We start from the raw sequence: 18,327 nt of genomic DNA, 5'->3' as shown, positions 1-18,327 counted from the left end.
GAAATGCTATGCGATGGCTTGCCCGTGGTCTTTGTAGAAACACCACACCTTAAGTGGAGTGATATATACCACAATATCAAAAAAGAACAGAACTGCCACTCCTTTCCTCCAGACGTGGACACGTCTGCCACTCCAGAACTGCCACTCCTAGGCAGATAGTTCCAGGCCTTGAAACCACTACCGGTATAGGTTTCCAATCATGTAAACCAATTCGATGCATCACGCTTTAACCACGCCATCATCCAGAAAAATAACGTTGGTGTAAGGAATGTATTGGTTGGGATAACAAGCAAGGGTCCAGAATGAAATTCTCCGATGAATCTCGATTCACTATGACAAATGATTCTGACTACTTGTTGGCATGGAGAGAGAGAGAGCGGAACACGTTGTGCACAACAATAGCTTCATGAACGTTACCGATATGGCTCAGGCGTTCCGGCGTGGGCAGACATCATGTACAACGGCTGAATACCACTTCAGATCTTTGAGCGAGTAAGCGTTACTTTGCAGCGGTATTGCAAAGTGATTATTCTGGATCTTGTTAGCCTTTATAGGGGTGTGATAGGTCCAGACTTTCAGTTTGTGAACAACGATGCACGACCAGTCAGGCGAGTTGAAGTATCGGACTCAAGAGAAAGTAAAGATATTGCCCGTATGCGATGGCCTGTGTTCTCCAAGGACCTAAATCATATAAAGTATGCCTTTGCAGACATGTCTCTTAAAAGATACGCCCTTTCCAAAACGAGCAAAATTTGAAAACTGCCTTGAGAGAGGAATAAAACAATATCCTTCATGTACTGTTCGATAGTTTGGGGGACAGCATGAATAACAGAAGCAAAATGTGATCAAAACGATCAGCTGGCGTTGAAGTCTTTAGGCGCTTGTGGGGTATCCGTGATCTTCTTGAAGTGGAATTACCCAATTATTTCCATCCTCTTAACTTAAAATGCGATTTAGTGTTGATCGGAAGTTATTTGGAGATAATTTTGTTGGCCAATAATTAAGTTTTCGTATATTTGTTACACAAAATCTTAAAAAAGACGAAACTTTTAAAATGATTATTTATTTTTCTATAAAAAAACATGCATCGACATAATTCGGATGTAAATATTTTTCCTTTCAAAGACATGGACTTTTTTTTTTCAATTTACATTACTATGACAAAAGAAGTACTGAGAAAACCAACAATGATAAACTGCTTAATCAGTTTTAAAATTAATTGTAATATGAATAAAACATGAATGTTTTTATAATAATTATTATTACTTTTAATTCTGTTTCAACTGCAAACCCATATATTTTAGGACCACAATACCTCATGCCCTTATGATTGCTTGTATCTGTCTCCTACCCTTCCTAAGCTCTGGTCCACTTTACAAAGAAATTGTTGGTAACGAGGCTGAAAAATGTAAACAACTTGGCTGGATAAATTTTTTTTACGTGCAAAATTTTATATCATCCCAGGAAATGGTAAGAATATTTTTGCCAAGGAATCCATGTACAAACTTGTCTTGTTTTTTTATATTTTAGTCTTTATCTCTTTTCCACAGACGTTGCGTTTTAGTATGTAGTGATGTTCAAAATACATTTTCGGTAACAGGAGTGAACTAATTCTTAAGTTAAACAGATAATTTATGTGACAATTACTTGTGACAATTACTATTATGTTGCTAACACATAATTTCAAATCAAATTGTAACTATTCATATTAATAACATATTTTGGTAAAAACTATTGTCTTTGTTTCACCGAAAAATTAAATAATTAGGATACCAATTCATAATTTTTTTTCAAAATAAGTACACAGCTACACGAGAGGATTGGCTTTATTGTGAGTTAGTTAATGCAATTTTTTTTCTAAGATTAAGAAGTTGTTTCGTGATTAGTATCTACGATTATGTTATTATTTGACACTTCATGATAATTGTTTTATTCTGAGAGAATCTAAATATCTGCATTGCAGCCAGTGGTACCTATTATTCCAGTGGTACCTACATTTATATAATAATGTATTATTTTTTATTCATTTGAATCTATTTTTCATAACACTACTCATAATTAATTTAAAAGCAATTCATTCAATTGAAATTCTTATGCAACCTACTTGGTTCTAGTTCTTTCGTTGTGAGACTTTTAAATTGTTACCAAAAACTCAGCAAGCTTTGGCTTTTATATGTCTACCACTCTATAAAATAGTTGGCAAAAAGCGTAGTAGATGGAAGAAAAAACACATGTATTATGTGTTTCTTTAACCCTTTCGCGCCGACTGTCACAAATACGTGACAGCAAAAAACCGTATCAATCAGGGTAAGAAGATAAAACTGGTAATCAAAGTATTTCTTTAGCAGTTTATTTGTGGGCGGAGTTATAATTTTTTGATTTATTTAATTCACCATTACTTTGTTCAAAATAAAACTATTTAGTTATACTTTGAATTATCATTGATTGTATATATGATAAAACTAACAATAATTAAAATAAAAGCAAAGTAAGTCTGTAAAATTAGTAACGACTACATTTAAGTTACCGTTTTTTATTTAATTGCAACTTGATTCTGATTTTGTACGAATGCTTTTCTGAATCACCCGTCCCCAAGGGGTTAAGTTAGAACAGTGGTTTCCAACTGGAGGCCCAGGGTCCGCATCAGGCTCGCGAACTAAAATATATTAGTTGTCTTTTTTTGCGGACAATTTTCGTAAAATATCTATATGGGTTTAAAATACTTTTCTCGTTAAAATCCTAATTTCTTCGCGTCTGTGAAATTTATCATACCAACGGTGCAAAAAATATTATTTCTCGGGTATTTCATCCAAGAAAATATTTATTCAAACAAAAAAATAATCGTGCATGTTGCTCTTTTCTATTTCAATTTTTTTGTATTTTGTGAATAACATGTGTTTATCAGAAATTTTCTCGAAGAAATTCTCCGATTTAACTTTTTGAAACCACTTATTTTGGACGAAAATATTTACATACACATTTGTAAATTTTAAATGTAAATATCTCTTCTCGGTTGCGGCAAACAAACCTCAATTTTGTCATTGAACATTTCGTGTGCTACTATGTAAGTTATAATATAAACCTTATTAAAGTTTTATATCTTAACAATTAGATATTTGTTGCACATTAATTGTTTAATACATGGGTGCACATTAAAGTTATTGTAGCCCGATTTATTAATATGCAATTAAATATTTTTAAAAATCTACTCATTTTAATTTGTAATTCAATACTTTTGTTTTGTACAACTTGATAAAAATCTGACAGTAATATTTAATGTTCATTCAAAAATAAAAGAGTCCTGTATAAAATTTTGATAAAGTTGCAGCCCGCCATTTGATTTGTGTTTTTAATTGTGGCCCCGGGCCTCATGTAAGTTGGAAACCCCTGAGCTAGAACATTATCATTGAGAAAAAGGGTAAATACTCTACCACTTTCTTGACCTTTAGCTTTACTTTAAAAGAAGGCGTGCGCTTTCACTGACAGAACTTTCTGGTAAAACCTAATAATATTAAGATCATAGAATTTTTCGCGACCTCTACAATCCTGCCAACTACTACACTTTTTGTTAAGTGGTAGGCATTTTAAAGCCAAAGCTTTCAGATTTTTTGGTAATTTTGCCAACTAAAAGGCCTCACCAAGAAACAGCTGGAACAAAGTGGCGTTACATATGAATTTTTGAATCATTCATTTGTAGTTGCGTGGAAAATAACCTAAATGAATAAAGAACCTGTTGCATTACTGTAAAAGGAAGCCTGTGCTTTCGCTGACAGAACTTACTGGCAGACCTAATAGTATCAGCATTCTGTGATAATCAGTTTTGATTCTAAAAAATGAATGAAATTTTGTTTACTACTGCCAAATCAATTAGAATTTGATGCTAGTAATAATGCTAAAAATAAAGGATAGTCATTAATGTCTTTTTTAGGACAAACAGAAAGAGGTTTGTCTTCGGATTGTTTTACAATAAGGTCAAATGTGTAATATCATTTTTATATATATATATTTCTGTATTTCCAGTGTATGGCTTCTTCGTGGTATTTGGCGGCAGACACTCAACTATTTCTTTTAAGCCTTTTTATTCTTGTACCATACCGAAAGTAAGTAAATACAGCGAACATGACGGTTTGAAAACGTTTTATTGATGATTTCAATTAAATTACACTTCTTTTTAAAGAAAACCGTATGCTATTTTATATTACTATCCATTTGATGACTGTAACAGGGCAGCTAAAAATCCGTCAAAAGTATTCAAGTGGTAGCAAACTACTCATCAAAGCAATTTCAAATTTTCCTAATTTTGCAACCACTTCAATTTAGATTATCTAGCAAGTATCGGACTTCTACATATACACTAAGTTTCTAAACCTTTGTGATGATAAAACGAAATAATGATCCTTTTTTAAAAAATAAGAAATGTATTTTATTGTATAAATTTTGCTACAAATTTTTATAGTTTCGACCGATCTTTGGAAAACCTGCTATATTTTTTCGAGAAAATATTTGACCCAGATTATCTCATGCGTTAATCTAATTTCGTAACAGATTAAATCAGTGTGTTATTTAAGAAATGGTTTTACAAATGGGTATATTCTGCGTAAGCTTATTTACACGCTTAACGCGTGGAGAGTTAGTTCTTCGAGACGAGCCAGTTATACACCGAAGAGCCATTACATTATGACCACCCTCCATCTATAACAATGGGATCGCCCAGATTTTCATCGTTTCTTGCCCAGGAACAATGCTTTCATGGGGCATACTAGGACCCATAATCCTCATAGAACAATCCCTGACGTCTGTAAGCTACTTGAACATAGTTCACCCATTCATGGCAACAGTTTTTCCTACAGGGGATGGTGTTTACCAACAGGATAATGCACCATGTCATAAGGGTCGAATCGTCATGGATTGGTTCCAGGAACATCCCAGTGATTTTCAAGTCATGTCTTGGCCCCCAAATTCACCTGACCTTAATCCAATAGAGCATTTGTGGTCCTACTTGGAAAACCAAATTCGTGCTGCCACGCTACCCCCTCGCAATGTGAGGGAATTGCAGGACCAGTTGGTGAGCGCTTGGTACCAGATACCTCAGACTACCTATCAGCACCTTGTGGAATCAATGTCACGGCGGGTGCTAGCAGTTTTGAGGGCTAAAGATGGTCCTACATGTTATTAGCAGGGTGGTCATAATGTAATGGTTCTTCGGTGTACATCGTTCCCCGGCAAGAACAGTCTCATAACTCTAAATTGAAGCATTTGAGAAAAATCAACATGAGTACTATAATATTCATTCTGAAATAGCACAATTTAGAGATCAGATACTTTTTGAGCTTGATGAGGCACTTTATACATATTTTTTATTGACATAACCTCAAAAAAAGATGTAGCGAATAAATATTTTAAAATTTTTCTTGTTGGAGAATAAAAATGATTTTTCTCATTTCTTCGTTAACCCCAACACATTTTGAAATCAATTGTATATATGTAATATGAAAGCATGAATTCCATAAAACTCAATCGGAAATTCCATTGGAAGGATCATATACAGAATATTACAAACAAAGCACAAGCAGACTGCAATACACTACAAAATTTACTCGGCAACTCCAATATGCAAAAGCTAAAACGCGTACTATACCTGTCCATGATTAGATCAATCTTAACATATGCATCCCTAGCTTAGGCTAATATATCTCCAACTTTAATCAACAAACTTAAAATTTTCCTGATCAAGATGCCTGAATATAAGCTAAAGCAATTTGAGGCCAATTTATAGATTTTCTTCAATTTTTGAGTTCGAACATTCTCATTGATAAAAGCGTAAATAAGTACTTTGCTACCATTAATGGTGAAATATTTTAATCATCAAGACTAACGTTACGCTCCCACTGATTCTAGAAAAAGAACTGAAAGAAGGTAATCATATTAAGAATAATTTAACGAATTTGTATTTGCCATCAAATATTTGCAAACTACGATAAATGTATCTGTATCTGAAAATTGACTACTTGAATTTTGAAATTATAATGAAGTTAATACTTACGAAATTTCGAATAGCATCAAAAACATTTGTCGGAACTTTTTTTTATTTTTTTCCAGCTTGTAGCTTTTTGCTAATAATTCTTTATTTTATTTATAGCAACTCTAGAACACTAATTAAACTCATAATGAGCCTACTTGTTTTTGGAATCTTTGGAAAGATATTATGTACCATTGTCTTTAATTTACCACCCACATCTCTGATGTTAAACCCACAATTAGAGTAAGTTTTCGATTTATTGAATTGTTAATTTACTGTTGTTGAAATACTCTATTGTGTCAGGTGGGCGAGACAGTCAGTCTGCTCGTTCCCATAAATGCCGCAATGGACATGTATCCAATGAAGAATAACAAAGTTTCATTTTTAGACGCAAATTTTGCAAGTGTTGCCGACGAAGATTTCTTTTGACGACGGCGGCATAGATTTACTTATCGCCGAAATTGTAGTTTGGGAATGGTGCTTAAGAACGATTCGTATAGCCTCTACATCTCTATCAAAGATTGTTCGGCATTTTCCTGCATGATCATTAAAGAAGAATAAGTTGGAAAAAAACTCCTCTGTGTCTATGTAACCCCTCAGATTCTGGGTACTACTTGTCAAAAGAAAAGACCACGTTAAGACATCAGTAGAATTGTTTTTCTTAAGAAGCAACCCCACTGCCTGCTAATTAAAACGATCAACCTCAAACTGTGCAATATTTTATGATGAATGGGATAGCAGCTAAAACAACATATTAGGACTAGTTTTTCTTAAGAAGCCAGTCTGAAATGCACAAGCTAGTTTCAACTTGCACCATATTCAGTGGCTTAGAAGGCTCTGTTACCTCCTCAATGTCAATTAGCAATTCAAAATTCTGCCTGAGATCCCAACTGAAACTCAGAGAACTGAATAAAATATGAATAATTTATGAAAAACATGAACCTAAACTTATGAAATTAAACAAAACCTTTTTCAAATTTTAAATTTCTATCTTTTGTTACGTAGTTACTCCAGTAAGAATTTGCAGTTCTAATTAGTTTACCCTAAAGAATCAGCGGCGCTTTCTCTTCAATTATAGTTTTAATGGGTTTATTGTTTGTCAATAAAAGCATTGCATCTATTGGTGTTGATTTGACGACTCCAGAAACGAGTTTTACTGATTGATTTTGTAAAAGTCCTAGTTTCAAGACTTGATCACTTTCTGTTATTAAGGATTCTCAATAATATGTTACTAAAAGTAGGATGAAAATCCTACAAGTAATATTTGGAGTAGATCTAACACATCCCCATAGAGATCCAGTTAGACACTTCAGAACACCCATTCTCTTCTGAAACCTCCCTAGCAACAATTTTACCCTGGGCCCCAGTTGGGTTCAAAATTGGCTTGATAAGGGTCCTATAAGAGCCTGCACCGAGGGACCAATATTAGGGTGTCTAGATTCTTTAATATTGGTCCTAGAATGGCCTATATAAGGCCTATCGGTCAATATAGAACCTACATTGGCTAAATAATGGATATAAAATATCGGGTGAATCTGGTAATTCTATATAATGCCAATACTGGTTGTAAAGTGGCTGTAAAATATAGGGTGAATTGTAAAATTCTATATAGGGGCAATATCGAAAAAATAAAGGCCCTTTGAACCCTTACTGAGCCAAAATTCATGAATATTGGCACAATGGGGCCAAAGTTATTTTGCTGCCAGGGCAGTTTGATATTGATTCAAGTGTGATTTAGAGTTCAGTTTATTATCAAACGTAATCCTAAATGATTGAATAATGAATCCTAAAGTTGCCTTCGAAGTAGACTTTTTGATGAAACTAACCCACATTTGCGTTGCATGGAGGTCAGACTAACGTTCCACGGTTACCTTATGTCAAGGAAACTCTACAATAAGCAGCAATGAGACTCAGATACTTTATATCAGCACTGTGGACGGTGCTAGTCGGCTGCAGAATTCATATCGACCAGTCATCGCTGGGATTCGAAGCAGGGTCAACTCATTGGGAGTTGAGCACTCTATCTCTTACGCCACCATGACTCCTTACTCATATTTTACAGTAATGTAAGCTACTAAACTGCTGTTCAAACATTACGTAAGCACATAATGTAAACTACTAAAATGCTTTTCAAATATTATGTAAGCACATAAGAAGAAGAGGGTTCTCAATTTGCTTATTTTTGCTGAGAGCGGGGGGGGGAGCTGGGAATCTGACTAATGCTCTTATATAAGACACTCAATTTCTTTTATTGTCAAAAATTCCTTATAAATTTGAAGAAAAAAAATCATGCCTAAAACAGATAATAAAATTCGTTAAAAAGTACGTTTGACAGAGAGAAAAAAAACAATTAAAAAATCTTCAATGTTGATAAATTTATTTTCAACATTAATTTTTTAAGCTCTTTCAAATTTCACTTAACCCCTTGCATCCGAAGCGTCATGAAAAGACATTTACAAGCAAACTACGGCAAGTGTCGTTTCGTGACGGTCTTGTTTTTTTGGGGTAGGGAGAGTAGAAAAAGAGATTCTTGGGTGGGGAAAGAAATGGGGGTCAGTTAAGGGGAGGACGAACAAAGAGAAGGGTTGGCAGTTTACCTCTATTACTCAAACTATTATCCTTCCCCTAAGTTTCTTCTGAATGGGTTGCTTTTTGCTTTGAAATTTGGCCTTCAAGAAAAACGCCAATACTATCATTTTACTTACATTGAAAACTATTTTGAAAAGCACAACTAAGAAGCTTTTTCTTAAGAAATGTTTTTTTTTTCTTAAATAACATTATTAAAGATATGTAATCTAAGATTATGATTATTCGATAATAATCTACTTCAAATAATGTTTTATTTTTTTTATCAACATTTTGTTATCATTAAAAATAAATAAATAAATAAAGTAAAAAAAATTGATAATAATATTTTTAAAAAAATTCAGTGCTTTTATATTGTTTTAGTTACCTAAATTTTTACAGATTTCAATTGTTATAAAACTTTTTATAGTTTTTCGGCAAAGAATATAATAAAGATTCTTTGAATAATACATTTTTTCTTCATTTTCCTTCCATTTTATCAGATAAGTGATTCTTTAAATTTTTATTAATCGAGGATTTATTCATCAAAATATTAAACAAAAAATCTGATTATAAGAACTTTACACAATTTTATAATTTTCAAGATTTTTTCGTTTAATAGAAATACAAAAATAATGATTAATAGATATGGCGCGAAATATTAAGAAAAGTTTCATTTTATTTTACTTCATATTTACATTATATTTATTTTCTTTCAATGCATGTAATAAATTTATTAATATTATATTTACGGATTTACTAAAGGCAAAAAATTTAAACGGAACAAGGGATGTTATTTTTTAAATTATTTTACCTGCCTTTTTTCAAACGAACCTTCAGCGAAGAATTAATAAGAGTTATTTAAAATCAGAATCAAATAAAAGTTGTTTAAAACCAGAATAGTTAAAATCCACGAATATTTGATACGAAAAAGCTTCTCGACTAATCTTTCTAATCACTATAGAAGGGGGGAAAAAAACTTGTTCTTTAACTATAAGTTAGATGTTTTAAACATAAAATTTTAAAATTCGAGAATTGCTAAATCATGGTAAGCATCTCAGGGTACCAGAAAAAGTATAAATAACTTGATATAATCATATAATTACAGACTTAGTCATACAATTTAATATGATTTATTATTTATTATATAATATATTCATATTATTACACAATTAAAAGTTAGCCTTTCGTAAATTTGGTCTTTTTATATATAATTTAATGTGGTTTAAAAATTAATCAAGTCTGGATCAGCTTGAATTCCTGATTAGTCCAATTTTAAAAGCTCAGTGGAAATTATTTCGTTCTTAAAAAATATGCATCAATAGTAACAATACAGAATGAACAGGAAGCATAATTTGAATTCAGATTGACCATCATACTATCGCGATTACAAATAATTTGAAGTACTGAGTGTATACTAAGAACATGGTTGAGATCTAGAAATATTTTGTTACGAGAACAATAACAGTACTATTATTCATGCTACAACAGTACTATTTTTGCATTAAAAGAGAAAATGAAGTAATTTCCATGCTATTCTGTGATTATTATTACTATTTTTGGTAAAAAATTAAATCAAATGCGGATTCATTTGCATCAGTACTATTTAAAAAAATATGTTTAAAATTTATTATAAGTGTAACATAAATTGAGCAGATTGATTTTATTGATTGATTTTATAATCCTTAAATTTAGTTTTTAAAAAAAAACAGGACATGGATTGCACAAATTTGTAGTAAATTATTATTTTTTAGTTATTTACTTAATTATTATTTTTCATTATTTGGGAAAAAAACATCCTACTGTATAAACAGCTTAATTTAATTGTGAAAACAACAGTTAAAACTCCAATACATATATTAAAAAGGATTTTTTTAAGGGAAAAAGAACTTTTAACAACAAATTACATTAACCACCGAAACTGACTTTAAAGTTAGCAATCAGTGATGTTACAAATGGGTAAATATAGAGCATTTTTGTCATTATCAAATCATAATATTTATAACGATTACGGATTAAATCAAAATGAAAACATAAAACTATGAAAAAAATTGTTTCTGCTTAATTATTTATTCACACAATTCATATTATTAGGTGTAAGTACAATATTTAAAAAGAAAAAACCTGTTTTTTTTTTTTTTTTTTTTTTTTTTTTTTTTTTTTTTTTTTTTTGCTTTTGTTTTTTAGAATGAATGGACTTTTATATCGTAAGACCAAGATATAAGGAATAAAAATCAACATGAAAATAAATTCATTAATTTTAGAATTTTCCTAAATATTTTGAAAACAAACCTCGTTAGTTATTTGTTGCATCTTACTTCCCCTGTTTCCGTAAATATTAAATATTTTTTGCAATTACATTGAATGTGAAAATAAATTGATAAATAGAATTAAAAATAAACCATCTATTGTTCTTGAGTTCTTGTAGTAAGCACTTCAAGAGAATATTACTAGAAAGAAAAAGCATGGCGAATGGAAGAAAGTAACTAATTCCTTGCAATACGAAAGCATTTCCTGTATCATATTATAGAATTCACCGGAATCATTATTTTTAAACAGGCTGTCAACAAGTAAATAAGTATTGTAAAAACTACACAATACACGTTCTTGAAAGGTTAACAATATACAACAAAATATAGCTCTTGACACTTATAACCGAGTTATACCATCCACCACTCCCCTTTGTGTGCTATCGGCATCACAGAAAGGGAAATACTTCTGCATTTACAGTGAAATCGTGTGCTAACTCATTAAGTATTAGCGAGCATATTACTTTGATTATTACATATTTCATAGGGGAAAAAAACGGAATTTTGTTATGTTAAAGATTGAAGTTTTTCCCAATTGAAATTTTGGGTAAAACTTACACGACCTTATTATAACATATGGTCTGGTTTGAAATAATTAAGTAAATTAATGTTTTAGTAACTTACTTTTTATAATTATCAAAATAAAATAATTATCAACAGTGAAATCTTAAACATTTGGAATGTATCAACATATAAAAAATAACCACACAAAAAAAGTATTACACCATATTCATCTTAATCATAAAATGATTTTTAAAATATAAGTTGTAAGTTCAGGTAATTTTCATTCGCTTTAAGAAAACTATTAGGACAAAAGGATTTCTATTTTACCCGGACTGTAGAATCTGTAATTAATAAAAAAAATAATTAATCAATATAGACAGGGACGAATCAAGACAAATACGAAAGCACTAAATTTTCTCCGCATCTCAGTAAGTATTTTAAATTTTCTGTAGCAATAAATGATATTTCTAATACCGGGGAACTTCATGTAATAAATTTAACCAGCTTTATGTAATAAACTTTTGCTATAATAAAAACTAAATGCGCTATTATCTAAAAATTGACAATTTTCAGCAAATAAAGCATTTTAATTTTTTTAGATTTGAAATGAAAAATAAAATGCAATATTTTTAATGATAGTAATAGCGATCATGCCATCGCTGACAAAACACAGCTCGTGAGCTTCATTAACTATGTATTTGATTCTAAAATACGTACATTTTTTAAAACTTTATCTGCCTCGATGCCCCATTTTAAACATAATATTTATAAACATAATGCCAAATTTATGAACATAATATTTTATTTTTAATATTAACATCACAAATCTTGGAAAAAATGTTTCCCTGTGACTTGGACTTTTAGGTTATTTTACTTTCAAAATTTGTTTTCAGTTTTTTTTTAAATTTAAAGTCTAATTATTTTTAAACTATTTTTATTTTCTATGATCATATATATAAAGAGAAGTTACGCCTTATACATGTTTCAATTGTCAAATTTCCACCAGATGTTCAAAACATTTTATATTTTTGGAAAGATGTTAGAAGCTTTCCTTTTCAAAAAATATATAAGTGTGAATAATAAATAAAATAAAATTAAATGAACATGTCTTTTTATGTTTTATATAGAGTAGCCTGTGCCCCCCTTGTGGTCAGACCCTCCACTCCAAACAAATATTTTCCTAATGGCACTTCTTTTTCTCCTGATGGCATTATAATATGGGGAATTGAATATTAGATTTAATAAACTTATTTCGTATTGTAACAATTCTCAATAAAGCGTCAAAATTTATTGAAGATATTTAGCACCTAAACGATTTTTTTAAAATTCGTTTCCATCTTTCCTATTCGAGAAAAATTGCTAAAATTCCGATTCTTCTTTTATTCTCCCAATCATCTTTCTATTTTTTTTATTTATATTCAGATTATTTTAATTTTTTTATCTATCATATTATCTCTGTTTCGGTAAGAAACTGATAATTCTAAAACTGAGTTGCTCTTAGACTATATGACAGGAGAGAGAGAGAGACAGATGGAAGGAAGAGCCCATTCAACTTTTCTGAGAACAGAAGCAGGGAATATTTAGCGGTCCTCTTTTACCTAAGCTAAACGGTGAATTCCAGCCGTGTTCCTGAAAAGGCAGCACTATAACATGACACCTTTTGTCACACTATATTGTAGAAAAACACGTTGCACATTTCCTTCTTTTCTACATACTTGGAGATTTATTAGAAAATCAACCAGTAACTAAAGACAGCTTTTTTTGTTAATCAAAATTGAATCTTAGATTATAAATCAACCGCTAATGTAACTTAGCTTTAAATGTAACGACTAAGGCTAAATATTCTGTTTAAGTATTACGTAAGCGAAGTAATTACGAAAGTATTAAGTATTACGAAAGGAAGAAGAAGGAAGTTTGAGATCTCATTTTTCTAACAAAAGGGGTGAGGTCAATGAGCAATGTTTACAAAAAATATTATAGTCACATTATTTTCAATTTTTTTAAAATAAAAAATACATTTTAACGAAAAATTAGGAAAAATTAAATGTCCTGAAAGAAAATACTAGAATTTCCTGAAACAATATTCAAATTTTTTTTGTTCCTAAAAAGTTTCTTAAAAACCCAAAAATATGATCTATTATAACATTTCTATATAAGTTAAGTTAATTATTATTATTATGTTAATATATATATATATTCTGTTGTTCGATGCCAACTTATAATGATAGTTAAAATAAAATTTAACACAATCAACAAAGCATACTTACTTATTCCTTTCAAGAGACCAAAAAACTATTTCAACTATATCTAGATTAGCGGTGTATCAATTGCATAATATTAGTTGGGCATATTACTAAATAAAATTAATCGTAATTGGTTCATACTAAAATTAAGTCACCAAAATTATTTAAGCGTCATACGGTTCCCCAAAATAGAAGAACCTTTTCTCCATCCATTGTACTTTTTAATACATAGTTTATTCTTTTTTATTTCAATAAGTATCTATTAATAAAGTTGACTAATTATAACTGGTATCAATAATATTAAGGCGATTTTTTACGTTTCTCCTAAACATACTACGTAGTTCTCTTCATTTATTGTGACTTTCAGAACATAATCTTTTTTTTTGTTCCACTTATATTGATTTTAAATTATTTTGTATTATAGAAAAATATTTTAAAAGTATAACTTTGAACAAAATAAACATGCGATTTCGGAAAACTTACTAATTTCGAGACGCAGTCAACCATAGTTTTGTTCATCATTGGGTTTATCTGACATTAAAAGATAACACTTGAAAATATCGTGCAATAAACTCTTTTTATAATTAAATAGAGCTATGAGCTAGCAAACATTACTGATGATTTATCTTTAAAATATATATATTATAAAAATACATATATTTAAAATTGCTGAATTATTGTTTAATTTATAGCAAAGGTATCTGTAAAACCAATGAGTAAATTCTATTTTTCAAACTCTAGAACGATGTAATTAAATTTTTTAGAGAATTTTTAAGATGAGTAGAAGATTAGTTTCTTTCATCTTCTATCCAAATTTTAAAATGCACTAACAGTCCTAATTAATACGAAACACAAACTCATAAATTGATAGTTATAGGTGTATATAAATATAGATCCATATAAATATAGATCCATATAAATATAGATGCAGAGAAAAATAAAATAAAAAACGCACAAAATAAATATGCTTAAAATGTTTTATATTTCAGTATAAATTACTGTCGAAATTATAAAAAAAAACTTTTTTAACTTCAGTAAGTAGATTTTACTCCTTATAATTATGACAATCTATAAAAATAGTTTATTCTAAAGAAATACTTTTAATTATATCAATCCCGCTACATATGAATGACTGATTTATGAACATACAAGAATAATAATTACTTATAATTTTTATATTTTTATTCAACTGTATTCTTCAGTAACGTTATTACAAAGTAATTATGATTGCAAATCCTGTCAATTTGAACACTGTTGATTTGAATTAAGAAGCAAGTCGTAAACAATTATATTGCATGCATCTTAATTTTTTTTTTCGGTCAGGACACTTAATAAAATGAAAGATATGTTTCAGAAGCCGTTTCTTATTATTGATTTATTTTAAAAGCTAATACTCTTAAATTTACTAAAATATAACTCGGAACCGTTTAGTATTAATTTCTTTATTTAAGAAATAAATTTAAAGATAACACAATCATAATATTAGATTTCATAAACCATGTTGCATTAAATAAAATTAATAAATCGCTGTACTTATACAAAAATTAAACGGATGAGATAATTTGAATATTCGGCACTTATCAAAAGAGTCTTCCTCTCTTATTTAAAATGTCGAAAGAATAGAAAAAAAGGAAGAAAGAACGAAATAAATAAAAGAAAGAAAAAAATTAAAGTATAATTTATTACTCCTCTACTTGAAAATCGCCAATAAGGTGCTAAACTTTTATTTTCGGAAAACTTATATTTCATGTAAATGTTCTAATTTGTCAACAATTCCCCTCCTTTGCCGCATGAGTGATTTTGAATACTCAACTGCGAGAAAACGATGACCCCTCCTCAACCCCTCACAGGAAGATAGTTTTGGACGAGTTCAATCATAGAAACTGCTTTCAGAAAACTCCCGTAATGAAGGGACACAAATTCTAGGACTCGATCGGAATCAGAGGGTTAAATTATCATAAATATTCTTGTAAATTGCATCATTATTGCAAAAACGTAAAAACTTACTAAAGCATAGGCGGTTTAAGTTTCTTACAGGAGGAAAGGAATTAAAATTACTCCAAAAAGACGCTTACGTATTATAGGTAGGTTTTTCTCTAGGCAATTTATACACTAGTTTTATTTTGGGTCGCAACCACGATAATCACTTCTTTTACGGCTCTTCTCGAATGAAATTTTCTTTCAAATTTTTCTACCACAATAATAACAAGGTAATGATTAAAGTCAATAACAAAACAGTCATGAATTGGATTCAAGTATAAAAATAATTTTCTTTCAGGAATTTGAGCTACGTATGGCGGCTGAGCTACTTTTCTCCGATTTTTCATTTGTCAACTTACAGTATCGGAATGATTGTGGGTTACATGTTAGCTTCTAACAGGGAAATAAAGGTGTCAAAGGTAAGCAAATAAATAATGAAATTATATTAACACCACTTTTTCTTGACTAGTTGCATGACTGCGGCAATATATTTTTTCAGCAACGCGTAACTGTCAGCTTAACTTCCGAGACAAATAGGTACTAATCGATTTGAAGCTGTATAAGCTTCAAACCGCAATTGGAGACAAACCCCAATTCTTCACTGTGTGCCTTTACCCCTTGAACATTGCATGTTATTTACCTTAAAAAATACTAGTGAGTTATGTGTCACATAACAAACAATATATTCGAAGATTTGCAAGCATTATAAATAAAGTTGCAATCGGCTTACAAAACATATTAAGCTCATTCAATTATGCTTTTAATGGTATTAATACAATATAGGTCAATAGAATATTAGCCAGAGGCAGTTTAAAGCAGATTTGACCGATTAACTTATAGTATCACGCTTACGCCAGTTAAATACGGCAAGTCGTACGTCGTAGGTCATCCACGCGATGACCTGCGTGATCATCGCGTAGATGCCAGTTAAACTTGGCGCTCGTACTCGCAGGTCATAGTGAGGATTCGGGCAAAATCCGGCGCTTGAAGCAAAAGAGTTAGGTTTAATTTGGTTGTAAAAATTTGGGTCAGTCAAGTGAGGACGTTGGTAAAAGAATTTTTGATTTAAAAAAGAAAGGAAATTGCAAGGGTACAAACCGTAAAGCAAGTCTGTCTGGCAGGCAAATGAAGATCTTTGTTTAAAAAAAAAAGAAACTATAAAGTTTTTTTTTTTCAATGAGCTGCACAATCGGTCTTGCCGATAAGCAGACCTAGTGCGTTCTCCAGAGGTGGTATCCACTCTTTCAGGACCACCACAATGGGTGACATACCGTTGGTCATGTTAATTTGGACGTCTAGTTTCTGTCACACTAGATGGCAGCACCGAGACTCTATTTGGATGCTAAAGTGCACTAGGAATTTAATTTTGCCTGAAATGCCAAGAGCGAATAAGGCACTCCAGGGATCTTTTACATGCCGCATAATCATATGACATGGCCGCTGAGGATTTTCTGCATCCCGAAAATCCGGTGTCTGGGCCGGGGATAGAACCCGCAGACTTGGGCTCAGAAGGCCGACGACAAACCAACTGCGCCACCCAGCCACTATCAACTATGAAGGTACTTGGCGATAATGCTTACAATTGCAAATTATGTGGTTTTCAAAATCTTTGAGCAATATGAAGAACTGTTTGTATCCCAGAAAAGAGAAAAAATTGGTAGCAAAATCAGTTCATATATACATTGTTTTCGGGACGAATAAAATATCCTGGACCACAAATACAAAAGCTATATTATATGTATGCAAGACTGTCTTTTATCTGGGAAAAAATAAATAGTGATGGATAGTTTATTATTGAAAAATTGTAAAAACCTTATTAATAATCTTACAAAAAATGGTTTTACTACCATTTCCGTTCATTATCATTCCCGTTTCTGGGGTGCTGACAACCCTAAGTATGTTGGGCTCTATGATAAGTATATAACCCGGTAAATCTGCAAAATTTCAAACACTGTTATAAACTTAATAGCAATTTTAATACCACTTTAAATATAGCAGAGTGCCTTAGCTTTTGGGTTAGTAGCTCTAGTATGTTCTTTAACCATGAAATGGAAACGAAGGTAATCATAAATAGTTAAACTCGTTCAATTTTTTAGCTTTTACCCATAGATTCTTATCAAACACGTAAAGCGGTCGTAAATTTCACACAGCTATCTCGATTTAAATTCTAAACTATTTATTTTCAAAACTCTCATTAGATCTGTCCTGATATCAAAGGCTTGGGCCCTGACTTTCCGTGATGAGGAAGCTGTGAAGATTTTTGAGGGAAAGATTCTGCTCTGTATGTTCATCGAAGTTCAAAAGAACGGATAGCGAAGAATATCTTACGACAAAGAATTTCTATATATAGACAACTTAGCACATTAAAAAAAAAACAATTTCTGATTCATAAAGGTTTTTGCTTTATATTTTATTTTATTTTAAAATCGTCGTTAAACAGCCGACCCAAGTGTGAGTTTACAGCTACCAATGTTCAACTCCGTAGCCTTGTAATTTTGAACACAATCCAGAAGACAAGAAAATTCTTGGATCAAGCATTGGGAGAAGTTTGCCTGCGTGGAGAATTTTTTGATGGAACTAACCCGTATTTTCTTTACACGGAGAGAAAAACGACGAAAACTTTCCACGGCTAGTCTGACGGCAAGGGGTATTTTACCACTGAGGATATTTTACGTCAGCACTGGGGTCGGTGCCAGGCGGGTGCGAA

At 31.1% G+C, this 18,327-nt stretch overlaps 1 protein-coding gene across 3 annotated transcripts in view; it reads left to right on the top strand.

The window, feature by feature from the left end:
• Window positions 1-18,327, top strand: part of LOC107445357 (nose resistant to fluoxetine protein 6) — a 55,840-nt gene that overhangs the window by 25,565 nt on the left and 11,948 nt on the right. For all 3 annotated transcript variants that reach the window (XM_087159089.1, XM_087159090.1, XM_087159091.1), the window contains exons 10-13: window positions 1,305-1,470; window positions 4,021-4,100; window positions 6,140-6,262; window positions 15,919-16,039. In XM_087159089.1, the coding sequence (XP_087015215.1) occupies window positions 1,305-1,470; window positions 4,021-4,100; window positions 6,140-6,262; window positions 15,919-16,039 (490 nt within the window). The remainder of the gene's footprint in view (window positions 1-1,304; window positions 1,471-4,020; window positions 4,101-6,139; window positions 6,263-15,918; window positions 16,040-18,327) is intronic.

The sequence above is a fragment of the Parasteatoda tepidariorum genome, chromosome 3 (genome assembly GCF_982258835.1).
Source record: "Parasteatoda tepidariorum strain Cologne lab strain chromosome 3, Ptep-v5.0, whole genome shotgun sequence".
Taxonomy (NCBI): Eukaryota; Metazoa; Arthropoda; class Arachnida; order Araneae; family Theridiidae; genus Parasteatoda; species Parasteatoda tepidariorum.
The sequence above is the reverse complement of the archived record's forward strand: the minus strand, read 5'-3'. Positions and strand labels throughout refer to the sequence as shown.